This window comes from Simochromis diagramma, unplaced genomic scaffold (genome assembly GCF_900408965.1).
Source record: "Simochromis diagramma unplaced genomic scaffold, fSimDia1.1 OVJJ01000565.1, whole genome shotgun sequence".
In the NCBI taxonomy this organism is placed as follows: Eukaryota; Metazoa; Chordata; class Actinopteri; order Cichliformes; family Cichlidae; genus Simochromis; species Simochromis diagramma.
Window position 1 is genome coordinate 1,672,154 of NW_024387304.1, and position 23,942 is coordinate 1,696,095.

At 44.3% G+C, this 23,942-nt stretch overlaps 1 protein-coding gene across 3 annotated transcripts in view; it reads right to left on the minus strand.

Annotated features, from left to right (window-relative positions):
• Window positions 1-23,942, minus strand: part of vegfc (vascular endothelial growth factor c) — a 98,176-nt gene that overhangs the window by 40,797 nt on the left and 33,437 nt on the right. For all 3 annotated transcript variants that reach the window (XM_040004158.1, XM_040004157.1, XM_040004159.1), the window contains exon 4: window positions 5,470-5,609. In XM_040004158.1, coding sequence (XP_039860092.1) covers window positions 5,470-5,609 — 140 coding nt within the window. The remainder of the gene's footprint in view (window positions 1-5,469; window positions 5,610-23,942) is intronic.

The window sequence follows — 23,942 nt, forward strand, 5'->3', positions numbered from 1 at the left end:
TCTTATCTTAATGACCTTGTAGTACCATATCACCCTATTAGAGCACTTCGCTCTCGCTCTGCAGGCTTACTTGTTGTTCCTAGAGTATTTAAAAGTAGAATGGGAGGGAGAGCCTTCAGTTTTCAGGCCCCTCTTCTGTGGAACCAGCTTCCAGTTTGGATTCGGGAGACAGACACTATGTTTACTTTCAAGATTAGGCTTAAAACTTTCCTTTTTGCTAAAGCATATAGTTAGGGCTGGACCAGGTGACCCTGAATCCTCCATTAGTTATGCTGCAATAGACGTAGGCTGCCGGAGATTCCCATGATGCATTGAGTTTTTCCTTTCCCGTCACCTTTCTCACTCAGTATGTGTTAATAGACCTCTCTGCATTGAATCATATCTGTTATTAACCTCTGTTTCTCTTCCACAGCATGTCTTTCATCCTGTTTTCCTTCTCTCACCCCAACCGGTCGCAGCAGATGGCCCCGCCCCTCCCTGAGCCTGGTTCTGCCGGAGGTTTCTTCCTGTTATATAGGAGTTTTTCCTTCCCACTGTTGCCAAAGTGCTTGCTCATAGGGGGTCATATGATTGTTGGGTTTTTCTCTGTACCTATGAAGCGCCTTGAGGCGACTTTTGTTGTGATTTGGTGCTATATAAATAAAATTGAATTGAAAAATTTGCAATGTGTTGAATTGCAACACCTGCTGTAGATACACACAGTCCAGGAACCAATCTGTCACAGGCTGGGTCTCTGACCCAGCGCTCTGAGTCCATGTTTGTATTTGTCTCATTTTGTTATGTGATTAGTTTTGTGTCATTTCCTATCTGTCTTTAGTTTGGGCAGTTATTGTTTATTGTTCTTCTGGTTTTCTATGTTTTGGGTTCTTGTATTATTCATCACGCATTAGGTTTGTTAAGTTTGTGTTGTCATGTCTAGTTTTAGTATTTCCTGTTTTATTCTGACAGTGTCATGTGTTCTTTGTTCATTGTATTTAGCTTTTCTCTCCTGGTCCTGCCATTAGGTTTATGTCAGTCAGCTGTTCCCCCATGTGTCTCCACTTCCCCTGATCACCTCATGTATGTATTTAAGCCCTTTGTTTTCTGCATGCCATTGTCGGGTTGTCTGTTTACTCTGCCCTAGTTCTAGCCTGGTTCTGTTTATTTGACCTCGGTCTTAGTTATGATTTTCATCTGTTATTTATCATTAGTCTTAGTCATAGTATTTGCTGGTTATTTTCCATCACAGTCATAGTTTAGGTTTTGGTCTCAGTACCGTTTAGTGTTTTGTTTCTTAGTGTTTTGTCAGTTTATTTTGGTTTCCTGGTTTATTCCCTGCCGTCATCTTAATAAAGCATCACCTTTCTGTTAAAATCTTACTACTCCTCGTCGTCATCTGCTTTTGGGTCCTGTTTCCACGCACATCGGCGCACCCCGCCGTGACAGAACGACCCGACCCAGTATGGACCCAGCGGATGTCTGCGGGGATTTTTTTGAGTTCAGCGCACGTGTGACCATCCTCCAGGGACAATGGAACATCTATTCTGTATGCAGACAGGAGAGTGAGGCGGAGTCAGTGAAAGTTTGGCTTCGCCAGATCCTGTCTGCTTACCCTGTCTACACGGCAGAATTGTCGGAGGATGTGCAGGATTTCGTTCGCACTGTTTTTTCACTTCAACAACATCAGGACTGCGAACAGGAATCACTGCCGCTGCCTTGCGAGCCTGAGACAGTTCGTGTCGGCTCGCTGAGACTCGCTGCAGCGTCCCCACCTCACAGCTCACCAGTTTCCACGCCCTCATCACAGTCTCGCCATACTCCTGTCACAGTTCAGCGCGAGGTAGCACTGGACACCATAGACTTAGACCACGACGAGCGCCAGTCAATATTCTGCGCTCTGTTGGAGGAGGAGCTCCGGTGGAAGCCATGGCTCATTCCGGAGCACGAGCCCTCTTTCCGGGGAACTCGACTGGCTCTCGGGGGACCTCGGAGTTATCAGGGACTTCCACCCATCGCTCCGCCGTCTGCCACTTCAAAGAAGAAACGGCGCGCGCGCCACCGACGCTCCGCATCACGAACGCAAGGGAGTGACTATGTTTTGGCTCCTCATGTTTTTTCTCCGGAGGTTATGGAAACTGACACTGCTTTTCCGGTTCATGAGCCCGGCTGTAAAGAGACTGTTTGCACAGGAAATGCTAGCCATCAGGCTCAGCTAAGCTGTTGTGGGACTGCTATCCAGGCCGTTTTGGAGCCGGGGACGGAGGTGCAGCTTGTGCAGCCTTTTTCAGTGTTAGCTGGAGGGCCCGAGGAGCCCGTCCGGCCTCATGTTTCGTCTGCTGGAGGTTCGGGAGAACCGAGCCAGCTTCATGTTCCGTCTGCTGGAGGTTCGGGAGAACCCAGCCAGCTTTATGTTTCGTCTGCTGGAGGTTTGGGAGAACCCAGCCAGCTTTATGTTTCGTCTGCTGGAGGTTCAGGAGAACCCAGCCAGCTTCAAGCTTCGTCTGCTGGAGGTTCAGGAGAACCCAGCCAGCTTCTAGCTTCGTCTGCTGGAGGTTCAGGAGAACCCAGCCAGCTTCAAGCTTCGTCTGCTGGAGGGCCCGAGGAGCCCGTCCGGACTCACGCCACGCCAGCTGGAGGGCCCGAGGAGCCCGTCCAGCCTCCTGCCACGTCAGTTGGAGGGCCCGAGGAGCCCGTCCAGCCGCACGCCACGTCAGTTGGAGGGCCCGAGGAGCCCGTCCAGCCTCCTGCCACGTCAGCTGGAGGGCCCGAGGAGCCCGTCCAGCCTCCTGCCACGTCAGCTGGAGGGCCCGAGGAGCCCGTCCAGCCTCCTGCCACGTCAGCTGGAGGGCCCGAGGAGCCCGTCCGGCCTCACAGCTCGTTAGCTGGCGGGCCCGAGGAGCCCGTCCAGCTTCACAGCTCGTTAGCTGGAGGGCCTGAGGAGCCCGTTCAGCCACCTTCTGCTTCACCACCTGTGGCTGCAGCGCCACCTCCTGCGGCTCTCGTGCCGCCACCTGCAGGACCACCACCTGCTGCACTACTGCTTGCTGCTTCTATGCCTCAGCCTGAGGATGACGCCTCGCCTGGTTCTGCCACACCTCAGTCTGAGAACACATATAAACTCATTTCACCCAATATAGGCTGTGTGTTGCTGCAACTTACACAGCCTCCTGCCATGTCGGCTGGGGGGCCTGAGGAGCCCGTCCAGCCACCACCTGTGGCTGCCTCACTGTCACCTGGTTCTGCCTCTGCTAAGCCAGGACCAGCTCCGGTCTGTGCTTCGCCTGGTCCAGCTTCAGCCTCTGCTTCTGCTTCGCCTGGACCAGCCCCAGTTTGTGCTTCGTCTGCTGCAGCTCCGGCCTGTGCTTCGTCTGCTGCAGCTCCGGCCTGTGCTTCGTCTGCTGCAGCTCCGGCCTGTGCTTCGCCTGGTCCGGCTTCCGTGTCTTCATCTTTGCCTGGTCCGGCTTCCGTGTCTTCATCTTTGCCTGGTCCGGCTTCCGTGTCTTCATCTTCGCCTGGTCCGGCTTCGTCAGGGTCTTCATCTTCGCCTGGTCCGGCTTCTGCTTCTGCTTCACCTGTTCCAGCTTCAGCCTCTGCTTCGCCTGGTCCAGTTTCAGCCTCAGCCTGTGCTTTGCCTGGTCCAGCTTCAGCCTCTGCTTTGCCTGGTCCAGCTTCAGCCTCTGCTACGCCTGGTCCAGCCTCTGCTACGCCTGGTCCAGCCTCTGCCTCGCCTGGTCCAGCCTCTGCCTCTGCTTCGCCTGGTCCAGCCTCTGCCTCTGCTTCGCCTGGTCCAGCTTCAGCCTCTGCTTCGCCTGGTCCAGCCTCAGCATCAGCTCCTGCTTCGCCATCGTCAGGTCCGGCGTTGGCCTCTGCTTCTGCCTCGTCTGGTCCGGCTTCTGCCTGTGCTTCGCCTGGTCCGGCTTCGGCCTCAGCTTCTGCTTCGCCTGGTCCGGCTTCGGCCTCAGCTTCACCTGGTCCGCCGTCGTCGGGTCCGGCTTCGGCCTCTGTTCCTGCTTCGCCTCCGGGTCCGGCTTCGGCCTCGGCTTCTGCTTCGCCCTCGCCTGGTCCGGCTTCAGCCTCTGTTTTTGTGTCGGCCTCGCCTGGTCCCGCGGCTGTGTTACCGCCACCCAAGCCACGTTTTGCCCCTCGGAATCGCCGGCCGCTTTCCGGGCCGTCGGCTGGACTTCGTTGCCATCAGGGTCGGCCGCCTGAACTGATGAACTGTAACCTGCTGTGCTCTCGACCTCCGGGTCGGCCCCCTGAGCTCATGGATTTTGGACTGCTGGACCGTTGGCCTCCTGGTCGGCCACCTGAACTTTTGAACTTTCTTTTGTTTTGCTGTCAACCTCCGGGGCGGCCACCTGAACTGCTTCGCCATTCGCTCCTGTTTTGCCGGGTTCATGGTCGCCCTCCTGAAGACGGGTCTCGGCCTTTTTGTGCCTTTGTTGTGTTTGCTCTGTGTGTTTTCGCTTCTTTGTTTTTTGTGGTTTTGTTTCCGGCCCTCCGTCCTGGTCCCCCTCCGCCCGCCCTGGGTGGGTTGTTGTGGTTTTGTTTTGTGTTTGTTTTCTGGTTGTTTTCGGGCGTCTGGAATCCGCCCTTGAGGGGGGGGCTCTGTCACAGGCTGGGTCTCTGACCCAGCGCTCTGAGTCCATGTTTGTATTTGTCTCATTTTGTTATGTGATTAGTTTTGTGTCATTTCCTATCTGTCTTTAGTTTGGGCAGTTATTGTTTATTGTTCTTCTGGTTTTCTATGTTTTGGGTTCTTGTATTATTCATCACGCATTAGGTTTGTTAAGTTTGTGTTGTCATGTCTAGTTTTAGTATTTCCTGTTTTATTCTGACAGTGTCATGTGTTCTTTGTTCATTGTATTTAGCTTTTCTCTCCTGGTCCTGCCATTAGGTTTATGTCAGTCAGCTGTTCCCCCATGTGTCTCCACTTCCCCTGATCACCTCATGTATGTATTTAAGCCCTTTGTTTTCTGCATGCCATTGTCGGGTCGTCTGTTTACTCTGCCCTAGTTCTAGCCTGGTTCTGTTTATTTGACCTCGGTCTTAGTTATGATTTTCATCTGTTATTTATCATTAGTCTTAGTCATAGTATTTGCTGGTTATTTTCCATCACAGTCATAGTTTAGGTTTTGGTCTCAGTACCGTTTAGTGTTTTGTTTCTTAGTGTTTTGTCAGTTTATTTTGGTTTCCTGGTTTATTCCCTGCCGTCATCTTAATAAAGCATCACCTTTCTGTTAAAATCTTACTACTCCTCGTCGTCATCTGCTTTTGGGTCCTGTTTCCACGCACATCGGCGCACCCCGCCGTGACACAATCATCGTCATAATAGAATGAAACCACCACTGGAAAAGCAAAGGCTGTTTTATTCCTTTTCACACACAAACACACACACACACATATGCGCGTGCGCTGGGTTATTAAGTCAGATCTTGTGATAATTAGCACATACAGCTAATCTGTGTATGTACATTGACAGAGACTTACTCAGGCAATGCTCTTCTGATGATGCTGTGAACTTGCTTGTAGATATCCAGTTTGGACAGACAGCTGCACTGGGTGTGGTTGGCCACACTGATGGTCACTGGTTTCGTCCCTTGGGTGATTGGCACTCTGATCTCAAACAGCTGCAAAGAGTTGTAAAGAAGCAACGTGAATTAAAAGAATGTATATTGATGTGCACTGTAAAGAATAGCAATGCACATCCTATCAATTTGTCAAGGAGAGTATCTCAAAAAAGTCAATACAATGGTACATTACAATCTGAAATAGCTACTATGGTAATGGTCTATACTCATTCAGAAGATAAGGGCCTTCTCTAAACAACTATTCAGGAATGGAAACATAGTCTAAGGCCTAAAACCTATTAGCTTTATTTTTCTTTTACTAGTTTGGGGATCACAATATAACTAGAGAATAACTAGCCTGTGTTACATGTGGTTTATGTGTTTTGAAAATGAATTAAAAGAAAGAGAAAAAGTCTAAAGCCCCATACACTTATAAAATAATTTGCTTGCCAGACATCACTTGGTAGCTAGTGAACATTCAAGGCTCCAGTGGCGTAGGTAACCCTCAAATGGATTTACCACCCAGTCAAATGTCAATCAGTGCCATCCTTCACTCCCAAATATAGTCTGTTCAGCTGCTCCATCACACTTAAACTTGCACATCAAAGGTTCAGTGTGTAAAATATCACAGCTAGATCCTAGTAGGTTGCAGATCACAGTTAACTGAATTCTTTTTTCATACACCTCAGATTTCAAGTGCATTAATGCTGAGCACATTGGGCACTGTAAGACAAACACATTTCAGTCAGCCAAGAGAGATCAAGAACATTACATTTAGACTGTAACACCTGCGGTTGGCCACTTTGGATTTCCCTATAGCAGTGCTTCTACTGCTTCTACAAAGATCACCAAAAAAAATTTGGCTTCAATTCATTACCAGTACTTTGGTTTGGATCACTTTTTTCTCAGTATATAGTAGTATATCATATATATCATGTATCAAATCACAGAGTACAAATGAGTAGAACTGTCCAAACTTTGACTGGCACTGCATTTGCATCACCTTATCCCCAATCTCCTCTAAACTTCCTTTCATTGTGGCATTGTGTGATTCTGAGTGAGGCAGTTTAGCCAGCTTTACTTTGCTAAACAGTCAATCTGGTGAGCATTCTGGTACAGCATACCCAGTTACCAGTAAGTACTTTTCTACACTACCAGTTGTAGTGTTGTAAAAAAAAAATAAAAAAAAATATGATTCAGTGAATACAGTGAAGTATCTGTATAACATCTTTTGCCTGGTCAATGCACAAAGTTGCAATTTGACCGAGAGAGGACAACAGCAATAAGATGTTAGTTTTCACTGGCTGAAAGAGGGGCCAAGTGCAAATTATACTGCCATTTTAAAATAAGATTTGCTCTGATTATGCAGTATGAAAGCTCAATGTGTGGAGAAGGGCGTAGTGGACAATTTTAAGATACCAATTCCACAGCCACAATTTGTACAGCGGGAATGGCTTCTTAATTTTTTACAAGAGAGCAAAAAAGAGCAAAAAAAATGTTTTCTGTAAAGGAAACATTTTGTTCTCTCAGCTTTTGAACAATGACATTTTTTATTAAATTGTGCCTTTTGTATCAAAACAGTGGATTTTAATCCAATCAAAGATGTGCAGATTCTGCAAACAAGTGCAGAATTTCAGCTTTAGTTCAAAGGTTTAACAAAGCATTTGCATTATTTAGAATTTTTTATACATCTTTAATCACAAAAAAAGTATTTTTGATTGCAGACTCTGACAATGTAAACAAGGAATCTGAATTTGTGTTATTTCAGTTATTACATTATATATAGTATAGTCTGATGATGTCTAAGGCAGGAGAAGGAGGGGAAAAGAGGGGTAGGGGTACAATAAAATGATAGAGTGCAAATAGAAATACACAATATATTGCCAACTGGTCCTGTAAGAAAAGAAAACAAAGAAAGATACAGCACCAGGACCACAGAAATTAGAAAATACACAGATACATAAATCAAGAGTCTTGTTGTAGTGTGAGTGGGAGAGAGTTTGTGTTAGAATGCCTGTCTTTGTCACAAATGTACTTAATAACAAGGGTGGGAAGCCTCAACAATGCCCCCCAGAAGCCAGAGGCAGACAGACATGGAACCAGGACAACTGCACACCTCCAAGAGTACTGAAGACTCAAGGCCACACATCTTGGTGACAACCGCACACCCATTCCAGCAGAAGAAGGAGGGAGGCCCCGATGGGCTTCCCACGGCCAAAGGGCGAGAATCCCAGAGAGTCAGGGGTAACGGGCAGTCAACCCTGCTAGAGCCTAGCCACCCTGGTACGAGTCGGAAAGGACCACCCAGCACCCGGCAGCGTCAGAAGGTGATTTTTTTTCAGGGGCTCCTCCATTGTGTTTCTCTGAGTAGACCTGCAAGTTACATGCATAAGATGAAGCAGCATCAGAGGCAGCCCAAATCTTTATACCATACTTGGCAGGCTTAAATGGTATATACTGCCGAAATGGGCAGTGGCCCCGAAATGGCATCAGCTGCTCATCAACGGTGACATTGAGGCCAGGGTTGTAAAACAGTTGAGACCGGCCGCTCATTTGCCTCACACCATCCTGATGGCAGCTAGCTTGTCTCTTGAACGCCGTCAAGCTGTTCTATCATCACGGTCATCAAAACAGATGGTCCTGGAAATCATTTTGAAAGTTGTCAGAGACATCCTGGTCCAAAAAAGATCTCTGCCAGTTTCTTCATCCTGCAGGGATTCTGTGGTCTCCCATTTGGACCTGAAAACACCAGCAAGGATAAGAACCCCAAAGTAAGCATCCAAATCGGTTTTGTCCAAGACTTTCCATGTCTTTCCAAAAACTCTGCTTCCTTTAAATTGGTGCAATCCAGGATGATTTTCTTGATAGGGTATTGCATGCAAAGGTCAAAAGAAGACTTGATGTTTTTTGCATGACTGCCCAGCGTGTAGGTTCTGGTATCATTCGAATCACATTGGTTCATTTCGTAAGCAGGAAGACCATTCAATTTTGCCATCTTTTACCATCCATACGGTGTTATTTGCAAGCTGCTGACAGTCTGCTCACTGGTCTTGGGGCTGGCTGCTCCCTGCTGGTCTTGGGGCTGGCTGCTGGCGGGCTGGTCCTGAGGTTTGAAGCTTGCTAAACTTTAGAGCTGGCCGATGCTCATCGTCCTCTTCAATCCTCGCATTCTGAAACTTATTCCTTTGCATCACCATCAAAACCATCTGTCTCTTCCAATATCAACTATAAGGCAGTCTGAACAGAGAATTGCTTTACCATCTTGATCAGTTATGGTATGGAACCACAATGACAGTGATATTTATAGTGTCAGGTCCCCGAGATTTGTTCCCTCAAGACAGAGGGTGAAATGTGTGGGAATGTGGGTGCAGACAGGGTTTGGGTGCTCCAATTTTGCAACCTTGTGCGGGAACAGCACTGCTGGGTCACACCTGGGTCAATTCACAATGCTTTACTTTCTCCTTCTCTCTCTCTCTTTCTCACACACACACACACACGCACACACACACACACACACACACACGCACACACACACACACAGGCCCAGAGAGGAGGAAGAAGGGAAAATGAGGGTACACAGGACCTAAGATTTCCACACTTCCACTAGCCATGGGTCCAGTGGACCTGAAGACCTTGCCTGTTTCTTTCTGACTGCCCAGACTCATTCATGGCCAATTTACAGTACCATGCATCAGCTGCACATGCTCGCAGGTGCTGGAGCTCAAGCAGATATCAAAGACATTTAACAGGAACGACTACTCGGTCACTGAATCCCCAGGTGTCCGTGTCCATGTCTGAGTATAATCTAGGGTTAAGTGTTTTAAAGTATGTGTGCTCATATGTGATGCATCAGAAACTACAACACAGTTTCTCTATATGGTTAGTGGTAATGTCTTGAATGAGTTTTAAAACCTGCCAGTGTAGAGTGTCACATTTTAAATCAAATTGTGTTTACAGGTTCTGAAAAAACAAGTCTTATTTGAAGCATAGGGATTCTTTGAAATATCTTCTAGTGATTTATGACAGCATTAAATTTAGCACACTGGCAGCACCGTGGCACGGTGGTTAGCACTGTTGCCTCAGAGCAACAAGGTCCTGACTTTGACTCCACCATCTGGCTGCGGCCTTTTTGCGTGGAGTTTGCATGTTTTCCTCGTGTTTTTGTGGGTTCTCTTTGGGTACTCTAGCTTTCTCCCACAGTCCAAAGACATGAAATTCAATCCATCAATCAGTCTTTATTAACAGACCTTATGTCCATAGTTAAAACCATAATATACATAAAATTAATTTTGGTTTAATCAATTTAACCAAAAATCTATTTCAATATAACCTAACCCCAATTTTAAAATAAATGGGGTTAGGTTAAATGATGATTCTAAATTGCCCATAGATGTGAATGTGAGTGCAAACTGTTATTTGTTTCTATGTGCTAGACCTGTTCAGGGTGTACCCCCCTCCCTCTCGCCCTAGGACAGCTGGGATAGGCTCCACCCCACTCCACCTCTCAGACCCTGATAAGTAAAAGCGGAAGAGAATGAATAAATGATTTATGTCAACATGAAATTTATCATACTTGCAGTGATAACAGAGAAGCAATTTACTTTCATATTTATGACAGCTATTCATTAATCTGGGCTTAAAATAAACTAATGAAAAGTTGCATGAAAAAATGGCATACAATATACACCCAAATACAGTGAGCAACAGTTACATTCACATTCTTCTGTGGCATAGTTAACTTCCTGTGCTGAGTGAATCCACTAAAACAGTTCATCTGACAAAAACCTATCACCTCAGAATGCTACCCCCCGTTCATTCAAGCAGTTATAGGAAATGAATAACACAGCTGACTTAAAACAATAAGCCATCCTACAATTCATAACTGAGTCCATATAAACAGCTATGTGACAATTAGAAGGTGAGGGAATATACTCTTTGTTTCAAGGTGAGTGAAAATCCAATGAACCACTTGGTGCCTCTGCTTTAACACAAACTGTGTGACTTTTGATCAGCTGCAAGCCCTCTGTTTTATTTGGGGTTTTTTGCCCTTCCATGTCTGCATACAAACCCACTGCACCCACTTTGCTATGGTTAAGGAGAAACAAGTTCAGGTAAACTTTTGCAATTCTGGCACATTTTTTAAATATAAAACTCTTCTTGACTTTTCAGAATCTTAGAATCTGAAGGAAGGAACGCCTCAAAATTACAACATCAGAAACATATTTATGCTATGCTTCTTTCGGTTTGCAAAGTGCAATTAATCAATGGACATTTAAGTATCATACAAAAGTCCAATTTTTGTTGTGATTAATTCAGTCCCAACGGAGGAACAACAGAAGTCCTAAATAAGTTGATTGAATACATCAGTTAGAATGATATGTGCAATGTTTCATTTAAGAAATACTAAACATGTGCTTATACCAGATGTTTGTCTTAATCAGTTCGTTTTTAAATAAAACTTAGGTAAAAGTTTACAAGCAACTTAGTTATTTCTTATTCATCACTGGTATGTTGGAGACAGATACCATGAATATGAATATGAGTATAACTTTATAAAACAAAATGCATTTGAAACAAAATGTCTCTTGTGGCCAGTGAACTAAAATGTCAGCTAATCTTGCATTTAGGTCATTTTGAAACCTACACTCAAGATTATGTTTTTCTACTGCTGCTGTTGTTATGATGATAACCTCTCCAACTGTGCTCATTGCCACATAGTTTCTAATAGAAATATGAAACCAAAAATCAAAGCCTGGCTACAGTGTTTATTGCATCCCACAAAATGAAAAGGCTACAATAAAACAGAAAAAATATATTATTTGTGATTTTGTAGGAATTGAAGTACAGAGCAGCAGTCTTAAAATCACTGAACATCTAAGAAATGTGTCTAATTAGATACAACATGCATATATAAGTAAAAATGTAGTGAAAGCTGGGCCGCTAATGATGCCTGCTGAAAGCTTTAGGATAACAAACTCAACAACACAGTGCTATATACAACATTTGAATGTACATTTTGTGTTCTGTGCTAATTCAGTGGTGACGTCTGATTCAGTAGTTTGAGGCGTTGTTGTTATCTAAACAAGTTTAACTTTTGTTGCATATGGTACACAAATAGAACACAACAAAATACCCTGTTAAGAAATATAACATACAGGGAGTGCAGAATTATTAGGCAAATGAGTATTTTGTCCACATCATCCTCTTCATGCATGTTTTCTTACTCCAAGCTGTATAGGCTCGAAAGACTACTAGCAATTAAGCATATTAGGTGATGTGCAGCTCTGTAATGAGAAGGGGTGTGGTCTAATGACATCAACACCCTATATCAGGTGTGCATAATTATTAGGCAACGTCCTTTCCTTTGGCAAAATGGGTCAAAAGAAGGACTTGACAGGCTCAGAAAAGTCAAAAATAGTGAGATATCTTGCAGAGGGATGCAGCAGTCTCAAAATTGCAAAGCTTCTGAAGCGTGATCATCGAACAATCAAGCGTTTCATTCAAAATAGTCAACAGGGTCGCAAGAAGCGTGTGGAAAAACCAAGGCGCAAAATAACTGCCCATGAACTGAGAAAAGTCAAGCATGCAGCTGCCAAGATGCCACTTGCCACCAGTTTGGCCATATTTCAGAGCTGCAACATCACTGGAGTGCCCAAAAGCACAAGGTGTGCAATACTCAGAGACATGGCCAAGGTAAGAAAGGCTGAAAGACGACCACCACTGAACAAGACACACAAGCTGAAACGTCAAGACTGGGCCAAGAAATATCTCAAGACTGGTTTTTCTAAGGTTTTATGGACTGATGAAATGAGAGTGAGTCTTGATGGGCCAGATGGATGGGCCCGTGGCTGGATTGGTAAAGGGCAGAGAGCTCCAGTCCGACTCAGACGCCAGCAAGGTGGAGGTGGAGTACTGGTTTGGGCTGGTATCATCAAAGATGAGCTTGTGGGGCCTTTTCGGGTTGAGGATGGAGTCAAGCTCAACTCCCAGTCCTACTGCCAGTTTCTGGAAGACACCTTCTTCAAGCAGTGGTACAAGAAGAAGTCTGCATCCTTCAAGAAAAACATGATTTTCATGCAGGACAATGCTCCATCACACGCGTCCAAGTACTCCACAGCGTGGCTGGCAAGAAAGGGTATAAAAGAAGAAAAACTAATGACATGGCCTCCTTGTTCACCTGATCTGAACCCCATTGAGAACCTGTGATCCATCATCAAATGTGAGATTTACAAGGAGGGAAAACAGTACACCTCTCTGAACAGTGTCTGGGAGGCTGTGGTTGCTGCTGCACGCAATGTTGATGGTGAACAGATCAAAACACTGACAGAATCCATGGATGGCAGGCTTTTGAGTGTCCTTGCAAAGAAAGGTGGCTATATTGGTCGCTGATTTGTTTTTGTTTTGTTTTTGAATGTCAGAAATGTATATTTGTGAATGTGGAGATGTTATATTGGTTTCACTGGTAAAAATAAATAATTGAAATGGGTATATATTTGTTTTTTGTTAAGTTGCCTAATAATTATGCACAGTAATAGTCACCTGCACACACAGATATCCCCCTAAAATAGCTAAAACTAAAAACAAACTAAAAACTACTTCCAAAAACATTCAGCTTTGATATTAATGAGTTTTTTGGGTTCATTGAGAACATGGTTGTTGTTCAATAATAAAATTATTCCTCAAAAATACAACTTGCCTAATAATTCTGCACTCCCTGTATATTTGAGGCCTATTAGCAATGTAGTGTAGTGACTTCAGCAAGATAAATAGGAGAACCTCAAAGTGGCTTTGTACTAAATAATGGCCAATTATACTCATTTAATAATGTCAATTAGAATAAAAATCCTAATTCTAATAAAGGTCTGCTACCTCCTCCAGTTAAAGTATAAAGATACATCAATAAGTATTTAAAGAAGCAGAGTAGAATTTCCTCTGAGAGGCATTGCAGAGTGTGAACGTGCAAAAAAATCATCATACTTTAACACAAAATGTGTTATACAGGGTGGGCCATTTATATGGATACACCATAATAACATGGGAATGGTTGGTGATATTAAAGTCCTGTTTGTGGCACATTAGTATATGTGAGGGGGCAAACTCCTCAAGATGGGTGGTGACCACGGTGGCCATTTAGAAGTCGGCCATCTTGGATACAACTTTTGTTTTTTCAATAGGTAGAGGGCCATGTGACACATCAAATGCTAGCACAGGCATCCAGTATCCGTAGTTTCAGGTGCTGCACATCTCGTATCTTCACACCACAGACAATTGCCTTCAGATGACCCCAAAGATAAAAGTCTAAGGGGGTCAGATCGGGAGACCCTGGGGGCCATTCAACTGGCCCACGACGACCAATCCACTTTCCAGGAAACTGTTCATCTAGGAATGCTCGGACCTGGCACCCATAATGTGGTGGTGCACCATCTTGCTGGAAAAACTCAGGGAATGTGCCAGCTTCAGTGCATAAAGAGGGAAACACATCATCATGTAGCAATTTCAAATATCCAGTGGCCTGGAGGTTTCCATTGATGAAGAATGGACCCACAGCCATTGACATGTCAATGGCTGTGAACAAAGAGAAACTTGTAAATAACTCATGAAAGAATAAAGTTACGTTGAAACCAAGCACACCATTGTTTTTCTTGTGACATTACCAATAAGTTTGATGTGTCACATGGCCCTCTTCCTATTGAAAAAACAAAAGTTGTATCCAAGATGGCCGACTTCTAAATGGCCACCATGGTCACCACCCATCTTGAGGAGTTTGCCCCCTCACATATATTAATGTGCCACAAACAGGACTTTAATATCACCAACCATTCCCATGTTATTACTGTGTATCCATATAAATGGCCCACCCTGTACAGTCTCATTGTGTGCTTAGCTGTGCATGTCCTCATGGTGTTCTAATGTTTTGCACTCTGCTCCTTGTCCAGCTGCTAGAGAACTACATACTGCATGATCTGCCTCTTCAGGAAATGTTTAAAGACAACATAATCTAATCTGTACAACTTCCACATTTTTGAAACACTGGCCTGGATCAGCAGCAAGCAGTAACATTTACTTTACTCCAAATGAAACATTATCATGTTATATGAGACATCAGCCTCGAACGACTGCTTGCATGCCTCGGCTCCTTGTGTGCATTCTCCATGCGAAACATCATTGTTATCTGTCACAGCTGTCTGTGTTCTGAGCAGTGTCGGTCAAGTTACTTGAAAATAGTAATTAGTTACTAATTACTGATTTCTTATTTTCAAAAGTAACTAGTTACTTAGTTTTAAAAAGCATGATACAAAACCTGAATACGTAATAAAGGAATAGACCTTTCAACCCAGTTCTATTTTTTCTGCATATTTGAGTATATAAAACTGAATCAAATGAAAAAGCCTCTTTAAAAAAAAATTGTTAATTTGAATCTTTTAACTTTATGCACATTGCATCAAGCAAAAAATAACTTATATGCAACAGTCTCTGACTTGAAGAAATGTGTTTAACATTTAAACCTATGTTCTGCATATTCCAGCATATAAAATAAAATAATGTTTTTTTGTTTACACTCACTCTTTCAAATAGATGCAAGTAAAACACAGCAAAAAAATAAATAAAATCAAAGACTCAGCGGCACTGAGTCCTGTCACTCTTAAATCTATTGTCACCTGTTTAGCAGGAGTGGGGCCGGTGGAGGTTTGCCCTTTGTGGTCATGTCAGTGGGGGGATCCGGGGGTTTCTCTGTGAACGTCACATTCCCGTGGCAGCGTGCAGGGTGCTCGCTCAGATTTGAAGTTTAATTTTTCACTTTAGAAACAAGTTTTATTCCCACGCAGAGTGTACAGCAGACACTAATGTTTTTGTCACTTTTTACAGACTAAAACTCAGTAACCCGTTGCTGCCCATATCTGGTCCTGAGTGTCTTTTAATTTAACAGTGGTACTGAATAATTAAGCAAGTCACTTTGTCCCAAAAGGCTGGTTGACATCTTCCACCTACCCTACCATAATCAATGCATAATCGATTTCTATAATAATCAATAAGAACCACAACCAAAGCAGACGTGACGCCAGACCACCAACCTCTGACTCTCTCCCCTACCGATGTAGGAGCGGTGCTGAGCAGGATCAATGTCCACAAGGCTGCAGGTCCTGATGGCATCCCCGGGCGTGTTCTCAGAGCGTGTTCTGGGGAGCTTGCAGGAGTGCTCACAGACATATTCAATCTGTCCTTGGCCCACGCTGTGGTACCGGCCTGCTTCAAATCCACCTCCATCGTCCCGATACCCAAAAACTCCAACCCATCTTGCCTCAATGACTACCGCCCAGTAGCACTCACCCCCATCATCACTAAGTGCTTAGAGCAGCTGGTCCTAGCACACTTCAAATCCTGTCTCCCCCCCACCCTGGACCCCCACCAATTCGCATACCGCCAGAACAGGAGCACAGAGGATGCAGTCTCCATCGCACTGCACTCTGTCCTCTCACACCTGGACAACAACAACACCTACGCCAGAATGCTGTTTATAGACTTCAGTTCAGCATTCAATACAATCCACCCCTCACAACTCATCAGGAAACTGACAGACCTGGGCATCAGTTCCCTCATCTGCAAATGGTTACTGGACTTCCTGACCAACCGCCCCCAACATGTCCGGCTGGATAACCGCTGCTCATCTACAATCACAATGAACACCGGTGTACCACAAGGCTGTGTGATGAGCCCTTTCCTCTACTCCCTCTTCACCCACGACTGCAGACCTGCTGATGGTTCAAACACCATCATTAAGTTTGCAGATGACACCACGGTGATTGGCCTCATCAGTGACAACGATGAGGCCGCCTACAGGGAGGAGGTGGATTGTCTGGCTGAGTGGTGCGACACAAACAACCTGCTGCTTAACACCGAGAAGACCAAGGAGCTCATCGTGGACTACAGGAGGAATGCTGACCCACATCCACCCATCCACATTAAGGGGACGGCTGTGGAGCGTGTGAGCAGCTTCAAATTCCTGGAAGTCCACATCTCCAAGGATCTCATCTGGATGACCAACTGCTCCAAGCTGGTCAAGAAGGCTCACCAGCACCTCTTCTTCTTGAGGACTCTGAGGAAGAACCACCTGTCCTCAGACATCCTGGTGAACTTCTATCGTTGCACCATCGAGAGCATCCTGACCAACTGTATAACAGTCTGGTACGGGAACTGCTCTGCCTCGGACCGGAAGGCGTTGCAGAGGGTCGTGAAAACTGCCCAGCGCATCGCCGGAGCACCACTTCCTGCCATGAAAGACATCTACAGGAAGTGGTGTCTGAAAAGGGCTGGGAAAATCATCAAAGACCCCAGTCACCCATCACATGGACTCTTCACTCTCCTGCCCTCTGGGAGGCGCTACAGGAACCTCCGGACTAAGACCACCAGGTACCGGAACAGCTTCTTCCCCACAGCTGTCAGACTCCTGAACTCTGCCTCCTGACATCTGACCCACGTTAACACATGGACTGAACATACACACACCCACAATGGACAACCGTACCCTCAAACACACAATAATAACATGGACTGAACCACCACTCACAACCACTAGCACTTTATATAGCCTCTGTAGGAATTATATCTCACTTATCTTAACTGCACTACTGTATAGCTCTGTGTAAATAATCATTCTGTACATTCGATAATTTTTAACCCTACAACTGTTTACAACTTGCATAGTTCCCATTTCTGTATAGCTGTATATCTCAGATTTCTGTAAAGTTATCTATTTCATATTCTGTATAGTTTTTCATATTTATATCCTGTTCATATCCTGTACATACAGTGGGGCAAAAAAGTATTTAGTCAGCCACCGATTGTGCAAGTTCCCCCACTTAAAATGATGACAGAGGTCAGTAATATGCACCAGAGGTACACTTCAACTGTGAGAGACAGAATGTGAAAAAAAAATCCATGAATTCACATGGTAGGATTTGTAAAGAATTTATTCGTAAATTAGGGTGGAAAATAAGTATTTGGTCACCTCAAACAAGGAAAATCTCTGGCTCTCACAGACCTGTAACGTCTTCTGTAAGAAGCTTTTCTGTCCCCCACTTGTTACCTGTATGAATGGCACCTGTTTGAACTCATCATCTGTATAAAAGACACCTGTCCACAGCCTCAAACAGTCAGACTCCAAACTCCGCCATGGCCAAGACCAAAGAGCTTTCGAAGGACACCAGGAAAAGTATTGTAGACCTGCACCAGACTGGGAAGAGTGAATCTACAATAGGCAAGCAGCTTGGTGTGAAAAAATCAACTGTGGGAGCAATCATCAGAAAATGGAAGACATACAAGACCACTGATAATCTCCCTCGATCTGGGGCTCCACGCAAGATCTCATCCCGTGGGGTCAAAATGATCATGAGAACGGTGAGCAAAGATCCCAGAACCACACGGGGGGACCTGGTGAATGACCTGCAGAGAGCTGGGACCAAAGTAACAAAGGTCACCATCAGTAACACACTACAACGGCAGGGAATCAAATCCCGCAGTGCCAGACGTGTTCCGCTGCTGAAGCCAGTGCATGTCCAGGCCCGTCTGAAGTTTGCCAGAGAGCACATGGATGATACAGCAGAGGATTGGGAGAATGTCATGTGGTCAGATGAAACCAAAGTAGAACTTTTTGGTATAAACTCAACTCGTCGTGTTTGGAGGAAGAAGAATACTGAGTTGCATCCCAAGAACACCATACCTACTGTGAAGCATGGGGGTGGAAACATCATGCTATGGGGCTGTTTTTCTGCCAAGGGGACAGGACGACTGATCCGTGTTAAGGACAGAATGAATGGGGCCATGTATCGTGAGATTTTGAGCCAAAACCTCCTTCCATCAGTGAGAACTTTGAAGATGAAACGAGGCTGGGTCTTCCAACATGACAATGATCCAAAACACACCGCCCGGGCAACAAAGGAGTGGCTCCGTAAGAAGCATTTGAAAGTCCTGGAGTGGCCTAGCCAGTCTCCAGACCTCAACCCCATAGAAAATCTGTGGCGGGAGTTGAAAGTCCGTGTTGCTCGGCGACAGCCCCAAAACATCACTGCTCTCGAGAAGATCTGCATGGAGGAATGGGCCAAAATACCAGCTACTGTGTGTGCAAACCTGGTAAAGACCTATAGTAAACGTTTGACCTCTGTTATTGCCAACAAAGGTTATGTTACAAAGTATTGAGTTGTATTTTTGTTATTGACCAAATACTTATTTTCCACCCTGGTTTACGAATAAATTCTTTACAAATCCTACCATGTGAATTCATGGATTTTTTTTTCACATTCTGTCTCTCACAGTTGAAGTGTACCTCTGGTGCAAATTACTGACCTCTGTCATCATTTTAAGTGGGGGAACTTGCACAATCGGTGGCTGACTAAATACTTTTTTGCCCCACTGTAGCTTGTACTCACTACAGCCTGTACATACTTATAGTTATAGAATATTCACAACATACTTCATACCGTGTACATTATAACATACCATAATAGACCCATTTCTGTAATATACTCACATATCTATATTATTGCTAATATATATTGTAATATATCTATATCACTAAAGCACTTCTGGATGGATGCAAACTGCATTTCGTTGCCCTGTACCTGTGTATGTGCAATGACAATAAAGTTGAATTCTATATTCTTTTCTATTAATCTGAGAAAATATCTTATGCTGACCCAAGCCACTCTGGATGTCATTCTAAGAAGATGGAAGAAATGAGATCCACAGGTTTAGTGCCCTCGATGGGGAAATGCAGAATAGAAAACATTTGTCTGCTACGCACAAGAGATAGAGAGAGAGATGCAACAGCTGGCTATGAAAGCTTGTTTCCTACGCACTCCTGGCATATGCAATGAAAACAGTTCTCCAGTCTTTTTGAGGGATATTTGAAAGCTCTTCTTTGGATGTTGGCTGACTTTTGGTTTCGATCCCTGTCAGGATGATCCTGCACTGCTTAAATAACGTTAAGGTCCATCAATATGCTTTTAATGTATTGGCAGTATGTTTGGGATCACTGTCACGTTACAAAAGAACAAAAAAAAACAAATCACACACTTTCCAGATGGAAGTGGATCCAAATATGACAATACTCAGTTTTGACAAGATCCCCAACACTGCTGGCTGAAATGTAGCCCTAAACCACAAGTGAGTGGCTGGAATATTTTTCAGTCATTACTCCATACAACCTGCTGCCACTGATTTTAAGTCCAGTTCTTCTTTGGCATACCTCAGTTTCTTCTCCTTGTTGTTTTCCTGTAAATATGAGATTCTCGGTTTCAGATTCCCAGATTTCTCCGTTCCTATGTAAGGTTTTTGCTGGAGTTTTTCCTTTTTACTAAGACCATGACTTTCAGATACTATTCATCTAATTTAGATATTTTTTAGGCCTACCACGTTTTTGCATTTTTTCAATTTCCTCACTATTTTTAAATTCACACCTTATACCATGCTGGCAAGGTTTGGGGTAACAGCGCTTTGAATATGACTATTTTATGCCTATCAAGCTGTGTTATGTTTTGCATTTTTCCTAGATTCAATTAAAGAAATGGGAACAAATGTGTTTTAGTGAGAGGCCTGTTAGGTTTTGTATTGTTGATTGTGATTTATGCTTAGAAATATCTACTTATATATGCTTAGAGTTTTATAATTAGTTGTAGATTGGTAGAGGTTTGATCCTTGATAGTCTGCAAACTTTGTGTGCATTAGAGAGCACTCTGGGAGCATGGGAGAGGTCGTACCTTCTCTTATTGTTTTATGGTAGGATAAACGTAGCTATATCTGTTTTAGTCTAAGTGCCTTTTGTTTAGATGAACTGCTGGACTTCCAGACCAGCAGGTTTAGGGAAGTCTTTATGGGGTCACACTCTGACCACACACACACACACACAGAGTATTTTTTGTTCACATGTATACCTATGTAAGATGTTATATGTTAATGACCCTATGCATATTCATGTAACCACAATAAAAGGAGTGCTATGGGGAACCTGGCTGAGAGTCTGATGGAGGTCAAGTGGTGGAACGAGGCAGGTCTCCCTCATGCATGAGTAACACGAAGAACTTTGCCTACTTGGTGTTCAATGCTTTTGCTGTGTTTTTAAATTGTCTCGTTCCAGCGGTGGGCCTGTGCTAGACAGACCCAACATTAATTCAAAGCCGGATCCCTAGAATTGACATTCACCGAGGGGAAAAAGAGACACGCCGAAAGACGTCAGCCAAGACGTATAGAAGTTCCTGTAGTAAAGTCCCGAGACGTGAGAATTTGTCATCGGGCCGGTGGATTAGCTGTCTGTTTTTTCTCCTCACTGGATGGTGATTGACGGGATTCGAGATTAATGCAAGAACAGCACCAAGTAAGTACTGTACAAAGAAGAGCGCTGTAGCTGCGCGGGTTCACGCGAGCACGGTCGCGCGGGTTTCACGCGGACCTGAGCCGTGCGGTTAATCGCAGGCTTATAAACAAAAGAGAGCGACGCCTATGCCGTGCGGTTTCACGCAGGCAGGTGCAGCTCAGTGACTGCGCGGATACACTCGAGTCCAGGAGCTCAACGGCCGTGCGGGTTCACGCAGGCTGGGGAAAGTTATAGGCCTATTTGTGTTGTTTGTGTACGTCTGTGTCAGTTGTTAAAAGTAATCTGCATTAAGCTTAGGGTTGCTCAAATTCAGTACAATGACATATGAGGTGAAGTGATATAGGTAAATATTTTAACTAAGGATGTGCATAGAGGCACTTGACCTGTTTGAAAGACTGTCGTCTTATTATGAGCCATTGTTGAGATATAGAGCACACCTGCGAAAACAACTAATATGCTGAACCCTGTATAAAACAGCTAAAACTACTTGATGGAGAAGCTGAATTGAATATGAAAGTGCAAGTCTTTGCCACTGTGTGGGGCAAAGCACGCAACCACTGTGTGAGGTTGCGTTGCGGTCTCTTCTGAGCTGATGAGCAAGCTACACATTATCAGATCAAGAGCTGGCTGAGAACTCCTCAAAGAGAGGGAAACAGAACTATGATAACTGTGATAACTGGAGTGTGCAGCGTTTCCGTGAGCAGTTTTTCTGCATCTTGACTCATGTGTGTAGAGTGTTCATAGCATCAGCATCATGTTTTTGTTATTTGTTTTGTTGGGTTGAAAATAATTAAATAAACTTGTGATCATATTTATGGATCACCATGGCACATATCATCAGTCATATGATTTATTTACGCAGATGAAAAAATTGTGAATGTGTCTGACGTCACAGTGTTTTTGTGCGCTGTGTAAAAGTAATTGCCTCCAATTGTGAGAGCGGTGATTCTGCAGGTCACCAGCTATTGTAAAGAAGAAAAAAAAGAGTGAAAAAGAGACAGAATTTACATTGTAGATGAAAAATAATCATAGGAAAAAGGTTTTGTGTTGATCAGCCAAGAACAACTACAATCTCATTTTCTGCTTTTAAGAAAGGACTGTTCACAAAAACAGAGAGAGAGAGATGTGTGTTGATTAAGCAGTGATGATAATAATGAAAATGTCTTAGTTTGTCACTTTCAGGTGAAAAGCAGACCTGAATCAATTTTCCACATGCAGCAGTCGGAAGAAAGTTATAGTTTAACATCATTGGAAACATTCAGGCCAAGTTTCTGGCTGACTTATTTACAGCACCATGTGTCTCTCAACCTCACAAGCGAGCTCTCACTCCTCCCTGAAGACAAGGAATGCAGCTCCAAAGAGCAATAACATGGCAGATAAAGAGACAGCAGCAAAGTCCTGAGCAAAGAGACCCAGCAAGCAGCAGCAGTGTGGACAAACAGCATCAGAGAAGAAGAGCAAACCCACCATCCTGCCTGATTGGATGAATGGCACTGTGTTTCCAACAAGCTGCACCTTCACTGTGCATGTGACAAGAACATTTGAGGAGAACTGAGGAGACTGTTGGAGTTTGACATTTGCCACCTTTGGAGTAAAATGGCAAGAAGAGACAGTGAAGGGACTCATACCAGGTCCCCCCCCCCTCGATCTACACACAGCTTGGAGTGATCACACACCTGTTCCTGATAACCTTGTTTGGCTGCCACTACTTAAGGGATTCCACCATCTTTGGAGAATCATTGGAGAACTAACAGTTAGTGAGGCCCCCGTTCTGTCATCTGTGATCACTCTGGTCGTCTTTTTCTCTAGAATAAATACCCCTGTCTACCTGTGCACAGATTCCTGTGGCAAAAACTGTTAGTGAGAGTGGTGAGTGGATCTGTTTTTGTGAGAGAGATTCTGTGGAGAGACTGGACCCTTGGAGAACCTTGCCCTGTGGAATCAGGACCATCCCTGATATTGTTCTTGTGTTTTGGATTGTGCTTTACCTTCACCTTGTAAATAAACATTCTGCAATTTGAGTCCTGTTGACCTAGTGGTCCCTTGATAGAACAAATCAGGAATTAACATGGACTCAGAGTTAGTTTGTAGGATCCTCTCAATTCACAAAGCTTAGCTCAGAAAACATAAAAATGCTCTGGAGAGCAGAGCACAATTGTTCAAAAGCTTGCCAAATTAAAAGGTATGATGAAACCTCCAAATTTTGAACCAAATGTTAACCCTACTCCATCTCTGAGTTCCACACAGGTACTGCATTTGGAGCTTCTGCAGAAGCCACTTTTTCTGGCGAGCTAGAAAATAGTGGTGGATATCTCACACAGTGTTTTTTAGCTTTTCGGGAACGCAGTAGAACTTTTTCCTCAGGCTGTGTAAAATTGCCTGCATGGTTGAGCTATTGCCTGCAAGTGCTTTGAGAGCTCAGGCAGAGTATAAAAGCACTATATAAGAACCAGTTTATTTACCATTTACAAGCCCTGAGATGGGCTCAAGCTGTCCTCAAGTCTAATCCAAAACTCTTTTTTGAGCACTTCATCGCAGAGTATAAAATTTCTGACAAGGGATTGAACCCTGATCAAGGAGTCGAGGATTGTGGTAAAAGGCAAATTACCTACAAAGGATCTTAATGACTCACTTGATGCCTTACTTTCTGTGTGAATGTATCAGAATGGATGACCACATATGGGAGCATAGGAGAAGACACTGCAACTGCCATGGATCATCGGCCGAGCCATTTCTGGAACTGAAGGGGTTGCCCTGCAAGAGCTTGGCCGTAGAAGAAATGAGTCAGAGGAATTCTGGAACATTTCATTGATGCCTGACCTGTGCCACCAAAAAAGCAGAGCCTGTCAGTAACTGTAGGGATATTGGTGGGTAAAATAAACAAAACTAACTGTCAACTCTCAGACCCACTCACTTGAAGCATTAGTTGACTCAGACACCGAACAGACTTTTATTGATCAGACTCTGGGTAATGATTCAGTCATTCCCCTGATCACACTTCCCAAAGGATTACAAATTTCTGCAAT